We start from the raw sequence: 19,367 nt of genomic DNA, 5'->3' as shown, positions 1-19,367 counted from the left end.
ATTTGACCCCTCCTATGAAGTTGACTTAAGGTCCTCTGAAAAAGCTCAGATGGAAGCAATGAAAACCGTGGCTTGGGATGAACCCTACCAGCAGGAGCTGACAAAGCAGCTTTTGTCTCACCAAAGTGTAAAATTCAAGAAGCAAATTAAACCTGTTTATAGGGGCTGTTTTCTAGATGGCTTTTCACGTTATGTAAAGTAAGTGTAGAAAGTAATGTTGGAGTTTCCATGGACTTGTTGACTAGTTTTGGAGGAGGTGGCTATAATAGCCACATTTAATGTGCATAATTTATGATGCCCCCTAATAGTTACTGCAACTTGCATTCCAGAAAGCAATTCAACAGCTGGGTGCAAACTGCCTATCATCTGCTTGTGCTGAGTGGGCTTATGTCACACTTATCACATGAGCCCTAAGCTGCCTTATATCTAACGTTGCAATCTTTGATTTCTCTTGGCCATTTCACCTTGTATTGTAGATGTATAAAGGATATATCCTTAGACTGCCACAATTGTAATTTTTTTTTACTGTTTTGCAGGTTCAACTATATTTTGCATGTCTACCAGAGGAAAAGGTTCCCTATGTTAACAGTGTGGGTGAAAAGTATAGGATTAAACAACTTCTGTACCAGTTACCCCCTCATGATAATGAGGTAAGGTTGCATTTTCCTGGTGTAAAGATGAACATGTACATATAGACATACACACGTGTACATGGTATCTTGTTCCATTCATAACAAATTAGCAAGAAAACACATCTCAGAAGTTTTGTAAAGAAGCTCACACATGTTATTTGTAGTAAATTTTTTATGCTTCTGGTCCATTGTTTCCTGTCCAGCAACCATTGTAAGAATTTTTGTATTTACACTATTTTACAGTTTGCAGATTTTTCTAGTTTACAGGGTTGTTTCCGGAATAGTGGTTTTTGTTTTGCGCCTTCTTTCAAAGAATGTTAAACTGTTAATGTATTTACTTACTTAACTTTAATTGTACTATTTTTGTTAAAGCTATATGACCTATTCGGTTTTTCTGCAATGTGTCTTTGTAGAAAAGCAATATAGTTTATTTACTGACCTGTAGAATGTGTTAGTCAAGTGTCAAAATAAGGCCTAAGTCTACAAATGCCAAGTATTGACCTAAACGTCTTGTTTCCATAGGTGCGATATTGCCAGTCGTTAAGTGAGGAAGAGAAGAAAGAGTTGATGATGTTCAGTACCCAGCGCAAAAAGGAGGCTCTTGGGAGAGGGAATATTAAACTGCTGTCGAGGGCTGTGATGCATGCTGTCTGTGAGCAGGTATTGGCAGTATCTTGAGTGTTGTCCTGTGCGCCTCATGTTTGTGTGGACAATTTTTTTTATTTTTTCTTTGTTTCTACGCAAATTTCGCCATATGGAAAGCGTAACAAAAAGTGATGTCAACACACATTTCATCCCCTGAAATTCCTACGTTTTCGGTTTTGTACCCATGCATGTATTTGTATGCGCTTACTGGAGCTGCAATACCACCACTTCATTTTGTTTTTTCTTCTATGCAGTGTTTTACAGTTGTGCTGACAGTTTGTCTTACACCCACATTGTAGCCCCTCCAAATGGCCTATGTGTGTACGTGTGTATCTTTCGTGCATGTGGAGACTAGTACGAATAAAGTATTTTCTCCATGGGAGAAGTGTTAAATTGTAGCCAGATGGCTAACTTTATTAAAACCACATTTAAATAATGAAAACCAGCTTAAGTGGTTCTTTAAATATCTACTTAACATATATCAGCAATATTTTTCTTGGTTTAGAATCAGTTTATGGTCAGAGATTTAAACCCTTCTCATTTTGGATTTTAAATGGGTGTTTAAATTCCTTTGCTAGTTTTATGTCGTAAGTAGTATTTTTTCCTTTTAATGTGAACAGCAACAAATGTGCCAACATTCAATCAGCGTGTATAGACTAAGACTATTTTTCAATGTATTTTTATATATATACATCTTTTTTTTATATAATATAATTTTTTTTTCTTTTATTTTTTTTTATAGTGCGGTGAGAAGATTAATGGCGGTGAAATTGCAATTTTTGTTTCAAGAGCTAGTCCTGGGGTATGCTGGCACCCGTCATGTTTCATGTGCTCCACATGTAATGAACTACTTGTCGATCTGATATACTTCTACCAAGATGGAAAAATACATTGTGGCAGGCACCATGCAGAACTACTTAAACCGAGATGTTCAGCCTGTGATGAGGTATATGACTGACTTATTTTGGTAAATTAATATATTTGTAACACTTTGCTGTTATTTGGTATTAGTCTTGCAATTGTATTTTAATGTAGTAACTCTGGGCAAAAGTCTGTTGAACTGTAATTTTTTTTTTTTTTTTTTTATTTTTTTTAAATGTCCTTCCATGACTAGGTAGTTGCTGGTATCTGACTTTAGATTTCCATCTGGGTAGCTATTAGTGCCAGATATTCTAAACATTCGGTATGCTGTGGTTTGCACAGTATAGCAGTTAAAAAATGTAAAAGTTTATACATTTTATAATGGCCACATTTTAAAATCTGTATTTTGATAGAATAATAAATCTTTTAGATTTCCGATCCCCTTTTAGTATGGTGTTGTGGTTTTGCTTTTTATTTGCCCACAAATGAAACACATTAGTTGCAGTAATATATGGTTTCCATGCTCCATGTCGCATTTAAATGACATATTAAGTTATAGCTTACAAAAACTAGCATATGTGCATAACTCAGAACAATGTAACAAGTCAACAAGGGGGTTATTAGGACATGATCGCACAGAGTTTCTTTTCTGACTGCTGCTGGTTTTTGTTTTCTTAGATTATATTTGCTGACGAATGCACAGAGGCTGAGGGGCGTCACTGGCACATGAAACACTTTTGTTGCTATGAGTGTGAAACTGTGCTTGGGGGACAGAGATATATCATGAAAGATGGACGTCCCTTTTGCTGCGGCTGCTTTGAATCTCATTATGCAGAGTACTGTGAATCCTGTGGAGAGCATATAGGTATTGTGAAACTTGTTGTTGTATTCTGAGCAGAGTGGATTGTAATGTGTGATGCAAGGTAAAAAGGAAATGGTTTGGGTTATGTGTATCTAAAACTCAATTACAGTGCAACTATAAGCAAGACTCTGGGATAAAATACTGTGAATACTAAAAGCATGCTAGTAATTTTCAATATTAGATCTTTCAAGATGAATGTTTCAGTGGCAGAACTAGGGAATATGGAGCAGTTGCAAAAATGAATTTTGAACCCCTCACTCCCATTCCAAAAAATAAATCGTAATGTGTGTATAGCCTATATCTGTCTGTCACCAGTAATGTATAATGTTAAATCTGTATTGTCCAGTCTGCCCACTGCAATGAATGCCCCTTAATATAAAACCTTTTCATATACTACCTAACCAAACCGACACCTTGCACTAGTCACTCTTGGCCCCAACGCTGGGGCTTCTAATTGGTTTAGTGTCCGCCCGTGTCAGATGGGTATATCAGTGCTTTTGGTGTGTAGATGCCGCAGTCCTCCAAAAACTCTAAATTCAAGCTGTTTTTAGTATTGGGATGGTGCAGCTATGGCATAACATAGATTTAGCTACAACTATTTATTTTCCTTGTAGGTGTTGATCATGCTCAGATGACCTATGATGGACAACATTGGCATGCTACAGAAAACTGTTTTTCGTGTGCGCAGTGTAAAGTTTCTCTACTTGGATGTCCTTTTCTACCAAAGAAAGGACGCATTTATTGTTCCAAGATTTGCAGTTTGGGAGAAGATGTACATGCATCCGATTCTTCTGACTCAGCATTCCAGTCTGCTAGATCTAGAGAGTCCAGAAGAAGTGTACGAATGGGAAAGAGCAGCAGATCTGCAGATCAGTGTAGGCAATCACTATTGCTGTCTCCAGCATTAAATTACAAGTTCCCAGGACTGTCTGGTAATGCTGATGATACACTGTCTCGTAAGATGGATGATCTCAGTTTATCAAGGCAAGGTGCCAGCTTTGATAATGACTTTTGGAAAGGAAGAGATGAGCAGGAGACTCCAGAGGATCATGAAGAATGGGCTGAGCATGATGACTACATGACTCAATTACTTTTAAAGTTTGGAGAAAAGGGACTCTTTCAGCATCCTGCTGAAGATAATCGGTCTAGCGAGCATTGGGTATCAGAAAATGTCAAGATCAGTAGTGACTTAAAAAGAAGTGGTCGCAATCAGTGTTTGGCAAGTAAAAAATATCAAACAGATATGTACTGGACACAGTCACAGGATGGGCTTGGAGACTCTGCTTATGGCAGCCATCCAGGCCCGGCAAGCAGCAGGAAAATGCAAGAGTTGGACTTGGATCATGGAGCGTCTGCTTACAAGCATGACAAGAAGCCATGGTATAAGAACTCATTGGAATGTTTGTCTGACGATCTTAAACCACAGCTTGAAAACATTTGTGACTCTATGGATTCATTAGCATTGTCCAATATAACAGGTATGGTCTGGGTTGTTATTTACCTGTTCGTCAATGATGTTACCCTGTTGCTCCACTTTAGATATTGATTCACATGTTAAGAGTACATCATTTTATTGTTACAATAAGGTCAGTGAAGTGGTTTTCATTCACTTTATTTTAACAGATCCGATATAGCAAATTTCAAATTGTGATACTTTATTTGTTGAAATTCAAATCAAACCAATTATTTCTATTCTCTGAAAGTAGACCTTTCCCTTTATGTGTTAAATGCCATATAAATATTAGTCTAAGTGTGATTGTCAAAGGCAGAAAGTAATTACTGTATTTATATTTTCTATCCTTTCCCAAAGTACACTAACAATGCTATCCTGTTATGTAAACGACCAGAATGCTGCCGAATCTGTGTAACACCGCTCATGTGTATAAACCGTTATGAGACTTGCAACTCTAGGCACATGCGGACATTGTGATCCCAGTACTAGCCATATGGGTCTTTAGTAGTCTTCTTTGGGAGATGGTAACTTCTGCAAACTAATGTGTTTTTTTGTTTTATGTTTATTTTTCTCCTCACTAGCATCTATTGATGGGGAGAGTAAGCCACGACCTTCGCACTTTTCTTATCCAAATTTTCAAGACTTGGACACAAGGGATTGTGAGAAAATGAGCAACATGGGAACTCTTAATTCCTCCATGCTCAACAGAAGTACAGAATCTCTGAAAAGCCTAATCTCAGAAATTTGCCAGGAAAAGCCACTTCCAGAAGAAAAACCCGTTCACACGTCTGCCTTGAGAAGGTCAAAATCACAAACAAGACCACAAGTCAAGTTTTCGGATGATGTAATTGACAATGGGGATTATGGCAGCACGGAAATCAGGCAACCACCAATGAGTGAGAGGAGTCGGAGAAGGGTTTACAAATTTGAAGACCGCAGCCAAAGACCCCGTCGACATCGGCGCAGGAAATCTCGCTCTGAAAATGCACTTCACCTTGCTGCAGATCACAAGGCACCGGGATGGGAAAAACCTAGATGTTACACTTCTGAGGATTATGATAGACTTTTTCAGAACAAATCTCCTCAAGAGGTCCAGGCATATATTCAAAATGGTGAACTATTTGGGCAATACGCAAATGCTGCTTCAGATTTTGGACTGCAAAGCCAAATCATGGATAAGTATTTTGGGATGTACGGTGAAGATGATGACTCTTGGTGTTCAACATGTTCATCTTCCTCTTCTGATTCAGAAGAGGAGGGATATTTTCTTGGACAGCCTATTCCTCAACCACGACCACAAAGATATCAATATTTTACAGACGACATGCCTAGCCCCACGTCTGCACTATCCAGTAGTCATTTTGGCCAAAGGACCACTAAATCCAAAAAGAAGAAGGGACACAAAGGCAAAAACTGCATTATTTCTTAAGACTCATAGACATGCTTCGCTTCCTTCTTGGGAAGACAAGTCTCTCTGGATTGAGAATGCCATTAGACTATTTCCTTTTATAGTTCTGCTATTTGTTTAAATGATTTTTTTATTATGCTTTGCCAATTGTACCAAAACAGGCCGGCTGGTGTTTACAATGTGTAATTACTATTGAGGAGATTGTGTTTAGCAGAATATTTACTTAGACTATCACAGGTTTACAGTTCAGGTTTTCTCTATTTTTATTGCTTTGCCCATAATACTGAAATTAGAAAGACACTGCACCAAATGCTTTAACTTTACCTGGCATAAATACATCAGACTTGCTAGCCCTGCATACTTCAAGCTATGTAACCCACTCTAAAAGACAGGAATTGGTATTTGGGATAAATAACGCTTCCATTTGCAGTTTACAGGAATCATTTACTTGTGAATGTGGTGTATTTTCATATGAATGAGATGTGTTTGCTTCTAACAGTGTGTCTTCAATTTCACATTTGTGTATTGGGAACAATGCAGCGTTCTTTTGTTCCAGGCTATTCACAGTGTTTTAACATACATACAAAACCATTTTCCAAGTAGTGTCTGTGGGTATTTACTCCTGAAAACCTTTTAAGTGTAGAATATTTAGCTGCAAGTTATTTATACAAATCTAGCCCTAATTTAACTGTGCAAATACTGTATATATTGTATATGTCAAATGCAGAACTTGTTATTTTTTATATTTCTTCTCTGCAAGGTATCATTGAATAGGGGCCCAACAGAAGATTTATGGTCTATTACTTGTCTGCTTTCTCTTTTATTTTATTTCAGTTAAAATGTTTTAGAATGCAAAGCCCAACAGTATTTAGTGACTGATAATGTTCCTTAGTATTTCCAGCCCCTCTCCTGAATTATTTGGCCCTATATGTGGCGCTGCAATGGTGTAAATAATTTTACACCTATATAACCTATGTTTTATTTATAGATCAATGACTAGCAGAAAAAAAGCAGATATTTTATAAAACAACTGCAGCAATAGCTTTTGTCTCCTAAACATATGTTCTAGAGTCCGTAATTCACTTGTTTGATATTTCTAAAAGATTGACACATTTTGTGAATAAAAATATAGACAAACCTGCATTTGGTAGACCTCGAGTCTTTATTTCTTTTGTTATTTCGATGTTATAAAGCAGAGGATCTCTACCTTTTACTCCAGGCTTCGTTAGCAGGGTATGTGTGGTGGGTTATCTCCTAAGAACGCTGTACAACAGAAGTGTAATCAGGGGGCTAGCTGGCAAGTTTTAGCTCTGGGGTGGTGGGATATAGTCCAATTGACTTGCCCAGTGTGTGCCACCATCAAAGGATGAATGGGCAACTTACTGAGGAGTGTACCAAGCACTACATCACTCTTTCCTCTCAATTTATGCACCAGAGAAAATGCTGTAAAACAGGCAGTGCACCCCCACACATACACCTCCACCTATTAAGTAGAATCTTGCTGATTTTATTTTTCATGTGGGTGTACCGTGAAGAGCATGCATTTGGTTTAAAACTGCCCAATCGGCTCCTTTGTTCAGAATATGCTAAACGCTGTAACTCTGCAGGAGCTTTTATTTTAATATGCAAACTTCATGTGTTGAGCAAAATCAAATATATTTGTTTAAAAAGGTCACATGACTGCACCAAAACTCATTTGCGCAGCAAGTCCACAATTTTGCACTTTCAGATCTTTTCTTAATTGAATAACGGTAAAGAGGTAAAGGACATCAATCATTGAGTAACCTGACTACATATACCACAGAGACCTCTGAGAGAAAAAAATGTAGCAAATGCAATGATTACATGGTATCTCTAATTTTCCACCACAAAGACATTACTAAAATGTTCAGGTCATCATGAATTTTCAGTTTCAGCTCGTATACAATACATCACAGCGGTCAGGTACTACAGATGTTATATTTATCCAATTCCCACTTTTGTTTGCTGTGAGCCCTCCCTTAATGCTTGTGGCACTCAAAAAAAATGAGTGAGGGGGCAGATTTGGCATGCATTGTACTTTTAACTAGGTTATTAACATAGCTCATACTTGCCTACTTTTGACAGGCTCCCTCCAGGAGATCACTGAAGAGGGGTGTGAAGTGAGGGTGGAAGGGGGTGGGGCTTCACGACTCGCATCATTTTGGCCCAGCCCCCCAGCGATGTATGCCTGTTTGGGGTCTTGTTACAGTGGTAAAAAGACCCAAAGCAGGCATTATGTCTCTGGGGGCGGGGCAAAAATTATGCAAATTGTGATGGGCCATCCCCCTTCTGCCCATACACCCCTCCATGCTGGCAGATGCGGGAGAATTGCCAGCTCTCCCGGGATTCTGGGAGATCTACCCTTAACTCTGGAGTCTCCCGGACATTTCGGGAGAGTTGGCATCTATGGCATAGCTGTGTATATATAATACTTAAAGGCACCAATATAATGTCATTTGGTTGAGATTTTACAATTCTATTATGCTTTTTTGAGCAGCATCCAGGAGAAAGCTCCAAAAATTATGTAAGCTGAAAAAATATTTTCTCTGTGTGCGTCTAGAGCCAGAGAACATGTTACAGGGCATGCTGTCACATGATTTAGCACTCAGGAGTAGACAAACTCCCTGTAGATGAAACAAAGGGGGGGACCTGAGAGGTTTCTGTGCTTGACATTAGGTATATATGAGAGGCTGGAAGGGCAAGTATAGAGTGACAACCCCGCTACAAAGTGCCTCTCCCTTAAATACTGTGTAGATGGTGCAAAGGGGCAGGGCTTAACCAGGAAAGACAGACTGTGAGAGCCCATTGGCGTTAAAAGGCTCCTGAATGCCTGGTCCTGCTCCAATGCGTTTGATTTGGTGCTGGGCCAGGGGGCATATGCCACCCTGAGTGTAATCAAGGGATCTTCCATTTTGATACATTCATCTGTGCCTCTGCAAGGAGATCCACAAGCATTTACTGCTGTTGAGGTCTGAGGACAGGCTTGACATTCAGTGTGATATGTGTCCATTACTATTTTATTATGCAGCCTTTTAATAACCATACTAATACAGAGACCACAACAGAAATATATTCTGTGGTATTTAACATTACAACTGTAAATAATCCTACATCCATCATTGAAAGTAATATATTTTGTGATTTTGCTATTGCTATTGAACCCCCGTTAGCTAGAGTGCACAGTGATAGTGCGTTCTGATTTCTACCTGGTAAGTCAACTACACTGCTGTCATCTCTTACTCCTCAGGAAACCTATGGATTAGTCAGGTGTCGGTGCAGTATACCGTTACCGCTGATGAAAAGCATGGTTTAACTTTGTAAATAATTCTGTCTACTGCTTCATCTATTCAACAGTCTCTGTGTAAAACAAAAAGCTTTTGACTGATTCAAAGTTTGCTGCTTCAATGTTTTTAGACCCTTTTGTCAGATGTTGCTATGGTATACTGAGTTAAAATTACAAGCATTTCATAAGTGTCAAAGGCTTTTATTGACAATTACATTAAGTTTTTGCAAAGAGTCAATATTTGCAGTATGGGCCCTTCTTTTTGAGGACCTCTGCAATTCGCCACGGCATGTTGTTAATCAATTTCTGATCCATATACTGACTGATGGCTGCCCATTCTTGCCTAATCAATGCTTGGAGTTTGTAAGAATTTGTGGGTTTTTGTTTGTCCACCCGCCTCTTGAGGATTGATCACAAGTTCTCGATGGGATTAAGGTCTGGGGAGTTTCCTGGCCATGGACCCAAAATGTTAATATTTTGATCCCCGAGCCACCTAGTTATCACTTTTGCCTTAAAGCAAGGTGCCCCATCATGCTGAAAAAGGCATCGTTCATTACCAAACTGTTCTTGGATGGTTGGGACGAAGTTGTTCTTGGAGGATATTTCTGTACCATTCTTTATTCATGCTGTATTGCTGTAGAATTTCAGTCTGTCCCTGATGTTTTTGCCTGGAGAGAAGTGGCTTCTTTGCTGGCCTTCTTTACACCAGGCCATCCTCCAAAAGTCTTCGCCTCACTGTGCATGCAGATGCACTCACACCAGTCTGCTGCCATTCCTGAGCAAGTTCTGCACTGGTGCTGACCTGCAGCTGAATCAACTTTTTAGGTCCTGGCGCCTGCTGGACGTGCACCTGAAGCCTTTTTTTACAACTATTTAACCTCTCTTCTTGAAGTTCTTGATGATATGATAAATGGTTGATTTAGGTGCAATCTTAGTAGCAGCAATATCCTTGCCTGTGAAGCTCTTTTTGAGCAAAGCAATGATGACTGCACGTGTTTCCTTGCAGATAACCATGATTAAAAGTAGGGTGGTGCTAGAAATTATTGTTCTTCCTCTGTTAAAGCTTCCAGTCTGCTGTTCTAACTCAATCAGCATGACAGAGTGATCTCCAGCCTTGTCCTCATCAACACTCACTTGTGTTAACTAGAGAATCACTGACCTGATGTCAGCTGGTCCTTTTGTGGCAGGGCTGAAATGCAGTCGAAATGTTTTTGGGATAAAGTTCATTGTCATGGCAAAGAGGGACCCACCACACATACCCTGAAATTAATTGCAATTCATCTGATCCGTCTTCAAGACTTTCTAGGAATATATGCAAATTGCCATCATATAACCTGAGGCAGCATGTACATATGATAACTATGTATAAATACATTAAGGGTCAATACAGGGAATTTTTCTGGAAACTTTTTATCCCAAGGACCATACACAGAACACACAACCAACAAAGGAAGGGGTTCCTTACAGTAAGGACAGTCAATATATGGAATTCACTGTCAGGGAAGGTTGTGATGGCAGATTCAATAGATATGTTTAAGGGTTAAACAAACTTTTAGTGGAAAAGGGATATGACCGTTAATTAAAATTAAGTATCATCATCATCATCTATTTATATAGCACCACTAATTCTGCAGCGCTGTACAGAGAACTCATTCACATCAGTCTCTGCCCCATTGACGCTTACAATCTAAATATCCTAACATACACAGACACACCGAGAGAGACTAAGGGCATTTTAATAGCAGCCAATTAACCTACCAGTAAGTGTTTGGAGTGTGGAAGGAAATGGGAGCACCCGGAGGAAACCCACACAAACACAGATAGTAGTGGATATAGGGAAAAAATAGGACTGCAATATTGGGTCTGGAGGAATTTTTCCCAATTGAAACAGATTGATCCAAATTAAGCAACTGCCAATTTCAAATATCAAGGGATCGCAAAAAATCTAAAATAGGTTGAACTGGTGTCTTATTTTCAATCTCATCATCAACTGTTACTATGGTTATAGCAGACTTTGAAAAATATGTCATTCTCAAAACTTTTGGCCATGACTGTAGAATATTTCTGGCCTTCAAACCTTTCATCACAAGGCCTCATAATGTTTGTTCAGTTACTGAAGTGCAGATTACATCTGTAGTAACCAGCCCATTATAAATACAGATAATGCAATATGCACAGGAATATAGATACATACAAAAGGTCAAAGTCTGCAATTTTAATGGTCGCCATAGGAGCTCATTGTGCTAAATATGTAGAGATGCTCAGGCTCGGTTCCTCGAGAACCGAACTTAGGGGATCCAAGTACCGAGTCGGCTCTGTACATTCGCGCCTTTTCGGCATTGAAAACGAGGCAAAATGTCATCATTACGTCATCGGATCTCACGATTTTTGGATTCCTTTTTAAGAACCAACATGACTGGAAGGGCCCAAGGACCATTCCATCTTGCATCATTTTTCTTTTCCGCCACTGCTGTGTGCCAATGTGTACTAGATGTGCTAGGAACTGCCGTGTGTTTGTGTCATTGGTCTGTTGCTTATCATCCAGCCAGGTCACTGCAATATTTCATAGTGCATGAAAATAATATTGTGACCTGTGAGATGGTCAAAATTTAACTGCAAATGACTTGAAATTAGTGTTATTGAGGCTAATAATGTAGGAACATAAAAAGAGCAAAATTATGTGTTTGGTTTTTTTTGGATTTTTTTTTTTTAGCACATTTTAGGATTTTTTTTAAAAAAATCCCAAATCAAAACACACGAGGGTGGTTTTGCCAAAACACGAAGCTAATCCAGATCCACAACTAAAACCGGTTCACGGGGGTCAGTGAGCGTCTCTATAAAGATGGTATAAATGTTCGTTGTATCGGCAGGGTGCTAACTAGAATGTATTAATTTCCTGAATAAAATCCGTTTGCATTCTCAAAGAAAACACTCATGAAGCTGTACAGTAACCCCCTTTCCATTTTATGCTATCCAAGAATATGAAAATGTCATTTATCATTAAAAAGTGTGATATAATAGTGGAATTGGATTATAATCTTGCCATGTGAAATATAAGACATTGTGTGAAAATAAACAATAGGGTGCCTTCTTCCAGAAATGTAGAAAAAAAAAAGGGTCTATCGCACTTATCCCTGTTCCCTTGTAAGTAACTCTTGAAAGTAAATTTTTGAGAACTTTTATTGGGGATATAAATTTAATTCTCCTTAATGCTGTTCAGGAATGTAATCAATTGAGTGTGTTTAATTTCCAAGCAATCCTTGAAATGTTATAACCACTGTGGTATAATTATTAAGCACATGAGATGTTTTAGGGTAAAATAGTATACACCCATTAAATATATAGGACCCCCAGTAGGTTTGCTTCATCTTAGGACTGTTTTATGCATACCCATAGAGCTTGCAGTATATAAAATAGCTTTGGCCAATCGGAGATCAACTGTGAAGTCTTAACACTTAATCCTATTGTATATATGGGGCATTTGCCAGAAGTGCCAGATGGCCAGTCCAGCCCTGGTTATGTGTACAGTGGGTAGAATGGCATTTTGTCGCCCAATCATTCTCTTTTAACCCCCTGGTACAGGTGAAGAATTGCTTGTCTTGTAAAATGGTGTTTGAGATGGAATTTGGTAACAGGACCTCAATTAACTGTCTAAAACTTGGATTAAGGGTGGATATTGGACACAGATCTGATACTAGCATAGTCACCATGGCGCCTGTGATCCGCTGTGCGACTGGGTGACAGCTGTCATACTTGATTCCTCTAGCAAAGAAATGTTTAATAGTCAATTGTTGTTGTAAATTACGAGTAGTCTTTTTATTGGTCTGCTTCTGGGTTGAAGATCCACCCCCAGCAGCAGCAGGCCTAACGCTCAAGGATTCTTCTGCGGTATCCTGGGGTGGGGAGGAGTCATCTAGCCTTAGCACTTTGAATGCTGGACTTGCTCCGATCACTAGTGACGATATTGATGATGAAGGTGTTGGGGGTGTAAATTGCAGGTGCTGGGATCTAGCTGAGAGAAGGGAGCTAGCTGATGCTGGACTGTTTGTTATTTTTGTTTTTTTTAACCATAAGTTTAACAATTTCCCAAGAGCTTGTCATGAACACGCTTCAAATGGATGAGGTTCCAAGATGGTTAAGGTGCCTACCTCTACTGACTGTGGGTTTACAAACGCTACAAAAGGCTAGACAACTTATCAGGATTTAGGTAAAATAGTTGCACACATAAGAGGTGGATTTTTTGGTCTTATACCCAGATATGACAATGGCCTTCTTCTTATCACTGGCAAGAACTGCTTCCACTGGTGCATGACTTGCCACTGTAGAGTTCTTTGACAGCACTGTTAGGCTTAAGGCAGCTAAGCAATAGGCAGCTTGTTTTGTGGGGGGCCAAACAAACCAGCAACAAGGAGTATCCGTTTTGTGGTTGAAGTGCTTGGTTTGTTAAACTGTGCATGTCCTTTTTAAGATTCAACATAAGAGGGTGGGTCTAAGGGCCCGAGTACAATTCCATCTTGCACCACTTTTCTTTCCTGACACTGCTGTGTGGCACTGGCAGTGTTTCCTACATGTAATATAAACTGCTGTGTTTGCAGCAAGAGACTGGTTAGAGCAACGGCACAGTCTTACAGTTCCTTGACAGCACATATCTTAGCTGCCTTTAGCCCGTTGTTAGCTTGTTTTTTTTGTGTCCTAAACAAACCAAGCACTTCAGACACAAAAGTGGCACTCCTTGTAGCTGGAGTGCTTGCTTTGTTAAATTTTACCTGCTACCCCTCCTGTTTCTGTGTGAGTTTGTTAAACCTTTTTAACATATGGGTTCTTGGGAACTCCCACCAACAATTCCATCTTGCACCACTTTTCTTCTTTCCTGGCACTGCTGTGTGGCAATGTTTCCTAGATGTGATATAAACTGCCGTGGGTTTGTGTTGTTGCTCTGTCACTTAGCATCCAGCCAGCTCGCTGCAGTCTTTGGATAAAACTGTATGAAAATTATATTGTGACCTGTGAGGTGGTCAAAATTGACTGGAAATGACTGAAAATTACTGTTATTGATGTTAATAATAATTTAGGGACAAAAAAAGAGCAAAACTATGTGATTTTAGCAATTTTTAAGAAAAATACAGATCCAAAACCAAAACACGCGAGGGAGGTTGTGCAAAAACCAAAACACGAAGTTAATACAGATCCAAAACACAGGGGTCAATGAACACCTGTAATAAAAAGAGGCTATTTTAGTGTTGCTAAATTCAGTAAAACTTTATTATTATAAATGGTGAATCTTAAATAATGAAAGTAAATAATACAACAAAAAAAAAACACCTCAATTTATATTGCAGTTTATATGTTCCCTCTCGCTACTGCACTCAGGGCCGGATTTACCACTACACAACATAGGCAATTGCCTAGGGCCCAGCGGTCCCTAGAGGGCCTTCCCAGGGCCGGCGGTGGGACCACCCTTTAAAAATGGGCTGCTACTTATGGGTCAGTGCTAAATGCTTCCCCCCCCCCCCTCCCCCTCCCGAGCTAAAGTCTGCCAGCCAGGGGTATATGTTATGCTAAAAAAACTAGTGCTATGGATTTTTTCAGGGAGGGGGCCCCAAACCAGTATCTTGCCTAGGGCCCCATGAGGTCTAAATCCGGCTCTGACTGCACTACAGGGTTAACCTAAAACAAATAATAGGAGCTGTGGTACTGGGAGGAGGAGAAAAACACTAGAAGTCAATCTGACACCCTGGTCCAGAGCTGGATTAAGGTTCTGTGGGATCTGGGGCACTGTAGGAAGGGGGGCCCCTATGATGTAACATAATTATCATTTTAGACAAATACACAGGCAATACTGTGTGCATTACTGTTAGATGCACAAGGTTCTTCATGAGTAGTACACTGTGAAGCAAGACATATCTCCCATCTGTCCTTCCAGCCGAACCATAGACTAAGCGAGCCACCTAAATTCGGGACTGCCCCACCAGATTCAGGACAGTTGGTAGACTTTCCTGCCCTCTCCCACCTGTTCTTGTCACTTTCAGCACCTGTGGCTGTAGGTGTCTTTAGATCAGTTGCTGCTTGTCTGTATCCTGGAATGTTGGATGCCCTATTTTGGGGAAAAAAAAAATGAGTACATGAAATTCAGAAAACTCCAACCACCCTCGGTGTTAAATCAGTAGCACCTGTAACGAGCCGTGGTGATCCGCGTTTCGTCTCCTCCATCAGCGTGCCAGCTGTCATGGCAACAGCCAGGACGTTACTTCCGGTTTCCCGACCGTCTTCATGAAATCGGGTGGGACGCTTTCTAAAGCAGCGCCACGTCCCGGCAACGCTGACAGCCGGGTGTGCGCGCATACTGCTTAACAGCCTGCGGGCTAATTAATATTGTAATTCATTTCTAATGCAGCCCCTGGGTATACTTGTAGGACAGGGTCCTTATTAGCTGCCTTCTTTATTTAATGCAGGAAGGTCTTAGCCTCCCTGCCAGTTATAGCGTTTCTAGTCTTGTGCTGTGGTGATCTGCTGTTGGATTCCTGTGTGCCTGATCTACTGTTGTGACCCTAGCCTGTACCGTGGACCTTGCCTGTTTCCCTGACCTTTTGGCTTGTATTCTGGACTTTGCTGTTTCGCCTGTAACTCTGACCTCTGCTTGGATATTGATCTATCTGTTTGCTTCAGACCCCAGATCTCGGCCTGCCAGTGACCACCAACTCCACTTTGGGCTAGTGCTCCCGATTCCATCTGCGCTATGGCCATCTTTGATGAGCTTTTACTACTCTGAGCTTAAGACCTGGGGGAATCTGAGTACCTGTGAGCACATAAAGCTCTATGGGAGAGGCGGCTGCTATAGGTGAAGATCTCTACCCTAATTGTTCTTAAAGCTGATTGTGGTGGTTGTGGGCCCTAACAGCACCCACATTTTAAAATTAAGCCACCCTCCATAATAACATTCACATTTAACAAAAATACCTATTTCCCTCCAACTAGCCCCAACATTAATTAATAGTATTCCCCATTTAACATATAAACATATTGCTACAGTAATAAATTAAATGGCATTTAATGCACAATCTTTCAAAAATAGAGTTAATAATATACCCACTCACCAACAGAAGTTACCTACATAACCTTTCTATTTCTGTTGACAACTTGACCATAAATTCCCAACCCGCAGGCTCGCTGCCTTAGTGTGATCCTTGACTCAGAACTAACCTTTTTTTCCCACACAGACGCTATATCTAAATCATGTTACGTACATCTGAAAAATATTTCCAGGATACGCAAATATCTTACACAAGACACTGCAAAAACTCTAATTCCTGCGCTTATCATCTCCTTCATTGACTTGCAATTCCCTCCTTACTGGTCAGACTTGAGGCCCTACGATCTATTTTGCATGCAGCGGCTAGATTACTTTTCCTTGCAAATCGTTTTTCCTCTGCTGAGTCACCCCATCAACAAAACTGCACCAACATACATCTCACTTGTTTCAAAATATCTCCACACTCGACAACTCCGTTCTGCACAAGATCTGCGTCTCTCATCACATCTTCCTATTCCCGATTACAGGACTCTTTTCGAGCTGCACCCACTCTGTGGAATTCCCTCCCTCGCACATCAAGACTTTCTTCTGGTCTACAAACCTTCAAGCGTTCTCTGAAAACCTACCTCTTCAGGCAAGCTTATAATATTCCTCAACCACATGCTTAACCTCTTTAGGTTACCCTATTACCACCCTTTACACAATTCATACGGGATAACATCATTCTGACCCCCTGACCAACATTACTGTGTGACTGGAACATATATCATACTAATGACTTTTTACCTTTGTAAACCGGATGGACAGAAATGCAGTATGTAGACTTAACCTCATATGCCCTAGTCCCATTTACCCGTAGATTGTGAGCTCGCGAGCAGGGCAGTTGGCCTCTCTGTCTGTCTGTATTACCCAGTATTGTCTGTTGTAAAGCGCTACAGAATGCTGGCGTTATATAAATGATCATACTGATTTATGTTTAATATAACCATTTCCCACAGCCATCCTCGGCATTAAATTATTCATATTTACATTTACTAAATAGTCCTCCTCCCCAACTCAGCCCCACATTTAATTAACAGCCCCAACCACTCCAGCATTAAATGAAAGGTCACGTCGTCTCAAATTAATAGGCCCCACTATTAGATTAAATAGCCCCACCAATAAATTAATTTTCCCCACGCATCACCCCACAATACACTAGCACCCATTAAATAATTAGCCCCATCTGCACTCCACCATTAAATAGCCTACCTCCCACACAATATTAAGAACCCCCCCCATACACACATTATATTAACCTACTCCCCCCTCTCTCATACACACTATATTAACATAGCCCCCCTCACACACAATTATATCAACATACTCACCCCCCTCCCCTTACACACACATACATTATATTATTATACTATCCCCGCTTCTCTCACACAATTATATTAAAATTCTTTACCCCCCTCAACTTACCTTCCATCCGCACGCGCCGAGAGCTGCTGTTCACACATGGGACGGTGGCACTTGTCACGTGGTGCGCATCCCTTGTGACACCGGGACTCAAGGATAGGCCATACATGGGGTGGGGAGAGTGTGGGGGGGGGCGGATCTTAAGGATCCGTGGCCAATGATTGAAGGTGGCTGGTCGAGGGGAGGGCTGGTGACAAAGTAATAGAGACATTTTGCATTTTGATAAAGGCTGTGCAGGGACTGGCCCAAAATAGTGTATGTGTCCCTGCCCAGCCTGCCCCTGGTGACGGGAATGAATGAATGCATATTGTGCTGTCATTCTCTAAATGGCTATAAGACCAGATGAAGATCACAGATCTGAAGGTAAATCGTATGTAGTGCGTATGCATGAATCGCCTGACCAGTCCGACCTTCTGTCATAGGTACAATATTTGTAGATAACAGAAAATTCTCTACAGTGTATCTAGCCTAAAGCTGGGTACACACTACACTGTTTTCGTCCAATAATCGGCTCAAACAGCCGACATACGACCGCTCGTTCAAAAGTCGGGTCAGTGTGTGCAGTGAAACGATGGTCGAAAGTCTGCCTAAATGGACGATTGTTGCCTCATTTGGTTGGTCCTACCGTTTAATATTTTCGTTCCAATCTCGTTTCCACTGTGTAGTGTGTATAAACTTTCGACCGATCCACAACAGTGAGTACAAAATTACAGTCATTGCTCACGACAACATGGCTGTAAAAATTTGCTCAAGGGACGTCCGCTCTTCCCTTTAACGTCCTAAACAAGACTAGTGTGTATGCAGTCCATGGACCGAGCGATCGGACCATCGATCGCATGTAAAATCGCTCGGCATAAAAAGTTGGTTGAAATTTCTGTAGTGTGTACCCAGATTAAGACTGTATGGGTTTTCCTATGTGTTGACACTTCCTATTCACATTAGAGCAATCTCATGCCCTTTGAACCTCATGCACAAATGTAACTATGGAATGTAATCTGTATCTGCCTCACTTGGATACTTGCTTTAGCATACATTTAGGCTGCTTCAGTTAAAAGCATTGTGCCATGGAGTCCCTCCAGAATGGTTGCAAAGGGACGCCGCTGCTCTGCAACACTGCAGTTTTTTCCTTGTACACCATAGATGTGCGCAGGAAAATCTGCAATGCTGAATATCGTAGTCCTGAGAAATCAAGAAGCCAGACATAACAGTAATGTCTGGTGACACATCACTGTCTCTCTGTGTGTCTGACCATGGCCTTATCTGTGTGGAGTTTGTATGTTCTCCCTGTGTTTGCGTAAGTTTGCTCCGGTTTCCTCCCACACTCCAAAAACATACTGGTAGGTTAATTGGCTGCTATCGAACTGACCCTAATCTCTGTGTGTGTGTGTATATTGGGGAATTTAGACTGTAAGCTCCAATAGGCAGGAACTGATGTGAGTGAGTTCTCTGTACAGCGCTGCGGAATTAATGGTGCTATATAAATAACTGATGATGATGTGTGACTCTCTCTATATGTGTGTGTCTCTCGCTCTCTCCTTGTGTATCTCATTTGCATGCTATCTGGTTCTTGGCTTATCTTGACACATCACTCAACATCTGACAGAGCTTGTAACATATCTTTCTTCCGCTTCCCAAACCAGACTCCTCACTTCACTGTGATGCAAGGCTGGGGCTCCCAGAGCAGTCCCAGCATAGTAAATTGCAGCAGTAC

The 19,367-nt window shown here is 40.6% G+C and overlaps 1 protein-coding gene across 1 annotated transcript in view; it reads left to right on the top strand.

Annotated features, from left to right (window-relative positions):
* The window catches only part of PRICKLE1 (prickle planar cell polarity protein 1), a 54,910-nt gene extending 47,908 nt beyond the window's left edge, over positions 1–7,002 (top strand). Inside the window, exons 3-8 of the mRNA XM_075209068.1 lie at positions 537–650; positions 1,155–1,292; positions 2,020–2,223; positions 2,817–3,003; positions 3,615–4,478; positions 5,035–7,002. Coding sequence (XP_075065169.1) covers positions 537–650; positions 1,155–1,292; positions 2,020–2,223; positions 2,817–3,003; positions 3,615–4,478; positions 5,035–5,882 — 2,355 coding nt within the window. The 3' untranslated portion in view covers positions 5,883–7,002. The remainder of the gene's footprint in view (positions 1–536; positions 651–1,154; positions 1,293–2,019; positions 2,224–2,816; positions 3,004–3,614; positions 4,479–5,034) is intronic.
* Positions 7,003–19,367: the final 12,365 nt, after the last annotated feature.

This window comes from Mixophyes fleayi, chromosome 4 (assembly GCF_038048845.1).
Source record: "Mixophyes fleayi isolate aMixFle1 chromosome 4, aMixFle1.hap1, whole genome shotgun sequence".
Classification (NCBI taxonomy): Eukaryota; Metazoa; Chordata; class Amphibia; order Anura; family Limnodynastidae; genus Mixophyes; species Mixophyes fleayi.
Note: the sequence above shows the minus strand (reverse complement) of the source record. Positions and strands in the feature narration are given on the sequence as shown.